Source organism: Cnephaeus nilssonii (assembly GCF_951640355.1).
Source record: "Cnephaeus nilssonii genome assembly, chromosome: 19".
Lineage (NCBI taxonomy): Eukaryota > Metazoa > Chordata > Mammalia > Chiroptera > Vespertilionidae > Cnephaeus > Cnephaeus nilssonii.
The window spans coordinates 24,731,963-24,738,478 of record NC_137090.1 but is presented as its reverse complement, the minus strand read 5'-3'; the positions used below and the strand labels follow the sequence as shown (position 1 = coordinate 24,738,478).

General features: G+C 45.2%; 1 protein-coding gene across 1 annotated transcript; it reads left to right on the top strand.

The window, feature by feature from the left end:
- Positions 1–5,142: 5,142 nt before the first annotated feature.
- Positions 5,143–6,078, top strand: LOC307115645 (olfactory receptor 4D1; the record flags this gene model as incomplete). The annotated part of the gene is made up of 1 exon (XM_079798949.1): positions 5,143–6,078. One exon carries the CDS (start codon positions 5,143–5,145, stop codon positions 6,076–6,078), a length of 936 nt encoding a protein of 311 aa, XP_079655075.1.
- Positions 6,079–6,516: the final 438 nt, after the last annotated feature.

Genomic DNA, 6,516 nt, shown 5'->3' with positions numbered 1-6,516 from the left:
ACATACTAAAACCCACTGAACTGTGCACTTTAAAATGGTGAGCTTTATGGCATGGGAATTATATCGTGAAGGTAAATTACACCCATTTATATTGGGAAGGCCACTATGGCTGAAAGAACAGACCAGAGGTTGGAGTGAGAGATACTTTAACAACCGTACATGTGAAAAAGGCCTCAAAGGGCGTGACCTGGACATGTCCTAGGACAAAGTTCACTCTTTCACCTACAGGGGTGGTAGCAGAGGGTGGAGCCTTAGTGCTGACTTCAGGGATTTAGTTCTTATAACCCTTCCTGAGAATTCATTTTCCTTAAGGGCTCTGAACCTCCTTCATCTGGGTCCTAGGCTCAGTGCCCCTGAAGAGTTTATAATGGTGCATCTGATGCAACCGCTCACATACTTTTTAATAACTCCCATTGCTCTTACCCTCAGCAGCCTGAGCCCAGCTTCAATTCACAAGTTAAGCCTAACTTTTGTCCTCTGAGGTATGTCCCTTCCCTCAAGACCAATCCTATATGTGTTCCTGGTCTTAGAGAGGCCAGAAACATGTTGCTGCAGGAGAAGGGCGGCCTGAAAGTCGGGAGGCTGTAAGTCCACTTGGCCACTTTGGGCTGGAGGTAGGTGATGGGCCCAGTGTCCCTCCCATGGACAAGTCAGCACTGAGAATGCTCCTGCCAAAACCTATTGTAAGAAAAGCATGGGGCCCTATCCGGTTTGGCTCAGTGGATAGAGTGTCGGCCTGTGGACTGAAGGGTCCCAGGTTCGATTCTGGTCAAGGGCACATGCCCGGGTTGCGAGCTCAATCCCCAGTAGGGGGTGTGCAGGAGGCAGCCGATCAATGATTCTCTCTCATCATTGATGTTTCTCTCTCTCTCCTTCTTCCTTCCTCTCTGAAATCAATAAAAATGTTTTAAAATATATATATATATATATTTTAAAAGATAAATATGGGGTGGAGGGAAGGTATGGGGATTCATTGTGCAAGAATGCTGGGGGGGCAGGATTTGGGGAACAGTTGATTTTATCTAGAACTAAGACTTTTTGTCTGTATTGGCTTATATGTTGGGTGGAATTTAGGACAGGGTGGGAGGGAGAGAGGAATATAGATGCAACTGCTTTCTCCCCTCCCTCCCACAAACAATCTACAGCGCCTTCCCACACCTCGGAGAAAACAAACCAAGCCTTTCTCACACTTCCCACCCTCTAACGTTTCCCTTTTAATCCCTCACCTTCCTCCTTCTCCTGCCTGCTGCTTCTCCCACTCACTTCAGGTTTTCATTCCTTCTCCATTGCTATACTTCCATCTTATCTTTCCTTAAATCTTATTTTTAATAAAACCTGTTAGTGCTCCCATGATGAACACCAACTAGATTCACCCCCATTTTTGGAACCACTTATTCCTCCTCCTCTCCTCTCTCTGAGTCCTGTGCAGACTGATTTCCTGAGAGCAGGACAGATGGGAGACAAGATTGAGTAACAACAGAAAGGAGCCTGGAGTCCTTCCTTTACCCCATACATATCAGGTCCCTTTTTTAGGTCTCTTCGTTTTCTTTCCCATCTAGACACCCCTCTAAATTTATTCTCTGTGTAGGTAGGTTGAAGAATCATTTCCAAAGGATTTATGAGTGTGTAGAAAGAATGCTGGCTATGCTAAGACCATGCTTCTAGGTTCATCAATCTGGTGATGCTGGGAATTCGGATCCTTGGATGCCCTTCAAGGTCCCTTAAATGGAACCTTTTCATGCAGTGGCTGCTCTGTCTCCTCCACCTCTCTCAGTGGTCTGACCCATCCTGTGGCTCCATGCACTATAAACATATCAAGCGTTCTTTTGGAAAACACCCATGAGAAAGGTTATGTGTGCACTAGCAACTGTGTAGCACCAAACATAACAGCTTTACATTGAATTGCAAACACATGTGAAGTGACAGAGCCTTCCTTATGGAAAAACACCAATACATGGCAATGCATGGGAGAGCTAATTCTCTTGGGCCTTGAAGGAGGGGTAGAATTCAGATAAATGAACAGGATGGGACAGCGATCAGGTTGGGCACTGGCTTGACAAAAGGCACTGAGACCCGAGGAACCGAGGAGTGCAAGGATTCTTAGAGGGGGAGCAAGTAAACAGAGAATTATAGTTAAGAATACAATTCTGGGACTAATCATTCTTGGTGTGACCTGGGCAACCTCTTTAAGCCTCAGTTTACTTATCTGTAACGTGGGGATAATTAATAGTACTTAATTATCAGGGATTTAGTTCTTGTAAACTTGCTTGAGAAATTCTTGAAATTTTATTTACAATTGTACCAAGGCCATTCAATGGAGAAAAAATAGTCTCTTAAAAAAAAAAAAAAGTGGGACAACTGGATAACCACATGCAAAACAATAGAGTTGGACCCTTACTTCATTCCATATGTAAAAATGAACTCAACGTGAACTATCTAAATATAAAAACTAAGAATATATTTATATTTTATAAGCATGAGAATAATGCATAAAAATCAAACAGGACAGTGCTTACAAAATGCTTAGCATAGGGAATAGCACATAATGTAAACACTCAATAAATGTTTACTCCTACAATGGCCACAATTACTGCCACTAACAACGAGCATTTTATTACTTCTACTGCTGCTGAGTGGCAGATGGGTCTGCAAAGAAAGGTAGGAGCCAGATTGTGAGGAAGCCCCTGAAAAACCCATCTAAGTATAAATTCTTTCCTGCAGACAATGAAGAACCATGGGAAAAATTTTTTTTGAGGAATTCATAATCAATTTTGTTGGGTTCAGACCAGAAGTCCATGGGTGTTGAGGACCTTTATATTTGTCCTTTTCCCCTCTCTACGTTCTTTTGGGCTTGTTTCGTAAATGCATGAGCTGTTTTATCTTCCAGTAATAACTCTTGGCCTTCTCCTTCCTCTTCTCCAGAGTGGCTGTGACTGCCTGATAGTTCCAACCAACTCCAGGAGCCCGGCGCCCTAGGTAGGCAAGCTTCCAGATAGGTTTCAGACGCACAACTTGGAGGGCGGCAGGAACCACCATTTGCTTTTTCTTGTCATAGGGCGGCAGGATTCCATTGAACACCTTGAGGCGGTCCAGGGAAGCCAGGCCTCACCTGGTCCTCTGCAGCAGCATGGCGTGCACAGTCTGCCTAAAGAAGTAGCTGGGGGCTGGCTAGGAAGTGGTAGGGGCCGTGGGATGGGGTGATGTTCATCTGCTTGCTGGGGAAAGCCAGATACTTCAGCTTGTTTCTGTGGAAATTGCCAGATATATTGATGCCCTCACAGTGTGCATCTCTGACTGATAAAGGCGTATAGTTGGAATCTTCATACGGACAAAGATAAAAATAGAGATACTAAAGCTATGCTGTTGGCATTTTAGGAATCAATGACCAGGTGGGAGAGTTGGGTTGGGGTTGAAGGGTTAGGGGTCAGGGGCTTTCTCAGAGAGACTAAACCACGCCATTTAGGCTGCTGCCCACCCAGTCTCACCTCCACAAGGACACAAAGCCAGAGACAAAACCGCGTTACCCTCTGCTGGGGTTGCTGTGACAACGGCCCAGAAGTGTCTGCTCCCCTCTTGCCTGCCTCAGGGCTTCCTGCCCTAGAGAGCTGGGACACGCCCACTATAACCCGGCACCATCAGGTCATTTTCCTTCAGAAGTCTTCCAGGGGTTCTCAGTTGCCCACGGAGACACTTTTCAAATGGTCCTCTGCTGGGAGTCAGTGAGCCACAGAATAAACAGAGTGCCTCGCCCTGAAGCATCATCTTTACACAAATATTTAGGATAAATGTGAGTTTCGGATGAGACAAATGTGGCAATATTTTGAGTACTGTCATACCTCACAGATAATGTTAGAGATAATTCTGTTTTATATTTGTGTAATAAGTTGATAGAACTTCTTTTTGCGTATATTTTTTCAATTCCCTTGTAAAAAGAGCATCAGTGGAATTCTGCTGTCCCTGCCATATAATCAGGTGGGAGTCAGGGAGGGGGAGAGTGTTCTATGATTACGATCTTCCTGGGGCGGGGACTTGGCAAATTTTCCTGAACAATTAAATTTTGGAAAAGTGTAACCCAAGGGAATGGGTTTCAACACCAAAGAACTCCGTTCATTTTTCAAGTGACTTGTTGTCTAGAACCTTCACCTGCTGAACTAAAGAACGTGTGTCTTCCCCATCCTATATTTATTTTATAGAACACCTTGGACTTACCAAAGTTTTACAAGCCACAATACTTAAATTACAGATCTTGTAACATAGAAATCCACACATGAAACCTATATGTTCATGTTGACCAATGTCACCCCAATAAAATTTAATTTCAAAACACACACACAAAACCCTCTCAAAATATTTTCTAGAAATACAATAGAAAATTCACATAAATGTAAAAATATAGCACATAAGCGTTCAAGGAAATTTTGCACTTGTCCTGGGTTGCTTGGGTTCCCCCTGCACACGGCTCCCTAGTGAGCTGGGACACGCCCACTCTATGACAAATGCCATTAGGGAAATATTTCTGCACAAAAGTTTGAGAAGCACTGATCATCCCACCTTTACTACAGTCCGGATCTGCTTGTTTTTCTTCACATTTGTCTCTGAGTTTGCCCATGACAATTTTGTCTAATGCACACCCCTCTTCCTTCCACAGTGAGCCATATGAATCTCCTGGAACCTCTGTGGTGAAGAAGCATCTATTTGTGTATTTAAAATTATCCGTCTCTACTTTTCATACTCTTTAGATTTTTGCACCTAGGTTGGTGATATTTGTGGTCACGGATACTTGCTGGCATGTTTATTCATGGATTGATTGATTGAACTGTATTTGTGGAGCCTGTGGTTCACAAGGCACATATTGGGTTCAGCAGCTTTGAATCAGACATGAAACCCATGGACAAGGACTGCATGGGTCAAAGGGGGAAAGACCCACCAATGCCAGCACCACAATGTAGGGTGTGGTTAGGGAGATAAGCCCGTGAGAGCCTTGAAAAATCCAAGTCAAGCAAAGGCTCTCCTAGGCTTCCTCTTGGAATAGTACACAATAATGACTTTGATCAACCCCATCCTGACATGCCACAGGAAAACGAGTGAATTTTCCTAACTTTTGTTTTGCAGGTTTCTCTCTAGGTATGTGGGGAAGGTTCCATGGAACCACAGAACCTCACATGGGTGTCAGAGTTTGTCCTCTTAGGCCTCTCACAGACCCAGGAGCTCCAGAAATTCCTGTTCCTGGTGTTTCTACTTGTCTATGTCACCACTGTCGTGGGAAACCTCCTTATCATGATCACAGTGACTTTTGACTTCCGGCTTCACCTGCCCATGTACTTCCTGCTTCGAAATCTGGCTGTCATAGACCTCTGCTATTCCACAGTCACTGCCCCAAAGATGCTGGTGGACTTCTTTCGTGAGACCAAGACCATCTCCTACCAGGGCTGCATGGCCCAGATCTTCTTCTTCCATCTCTTGGGAGGGGGGACGGTCTTCTTCCTCTCCGTGATGGCCTATGATCGCTACATTGCCATCTCCCGGCCCCTCCGCTACGCCACCATCATGAATGCTCGGCTGTGTGTGGGGCTGGTGGTGGCTGCTTGGGTAGGGGGCTTTGTCCACTCCATCGTCCAGCTGGCTCTAATGCTTCCACTGCCTTTCTGTGGCCCCAATGTCCTGGATAACTTCTACTGTGACGTCCCACAAGTGTTGAGACTTGCCTGCACCGACACGTCCCTCCTAGAGCTCCTCATGATCTCCAACAGTGGGTTGCTGGTCCTGGTCTGGTTCCTCCTCCTTCTGATCTCTTACACGGTCATCCTGGTGATGCTGAGGTCCCACTCGGGACAGGCCAGGAGGAAGGCAGCTTCCACCTGCACCACCCACATCATCGTGGTGTCTATGATCTTCATTCCCTGCATCTACATCTACTCCCGGCCCTTCACTCCCTTCCCCATGGACAAGGCTGTGTCCATCAGCTACACAGTCATGACCCCCATGCTCAACCCCATGATCTACACCCTGAGGAACCAGGAGATGCAGGCGGCCATGAAGAGGTTAGGCAGACACCTAGTGATTTGCAACAGGGAGTGAACTTTAAAAAGGTCGACTTGAAATGACAAACTTCTCTCTGAACTTTTGGTTACCCCATGTGAAAGCGGAGAAAAGTCTTTATTAGAGTGTGACAATTAAGATTAAATTAATATTTCTACGGACCCACTCCTGTGTCAGATACTGTGTTGGGCACTTTCACACTTTTATCTCATTCTCATAAAACTCACAATGAATACCTTATTTTTATATCAAACAGTTTTACAAACGAGGAAACTCAGAGAGAAATGACTTGCTCAATAATGAGCCGCAAGGGGATCCTCTGACTCCAAGTTTAGAGGTAGGAGACATGGATGGGACTTAAAACTCAGGGGCTCCCCCAGCCACAAGGGTTCCTCATCCAGGGATCAACATCTATGATAAATAGTCAACAGTTTCATCTTACCTCTGGAACAATCATTCTTTTTTGCTCCCTGCCTC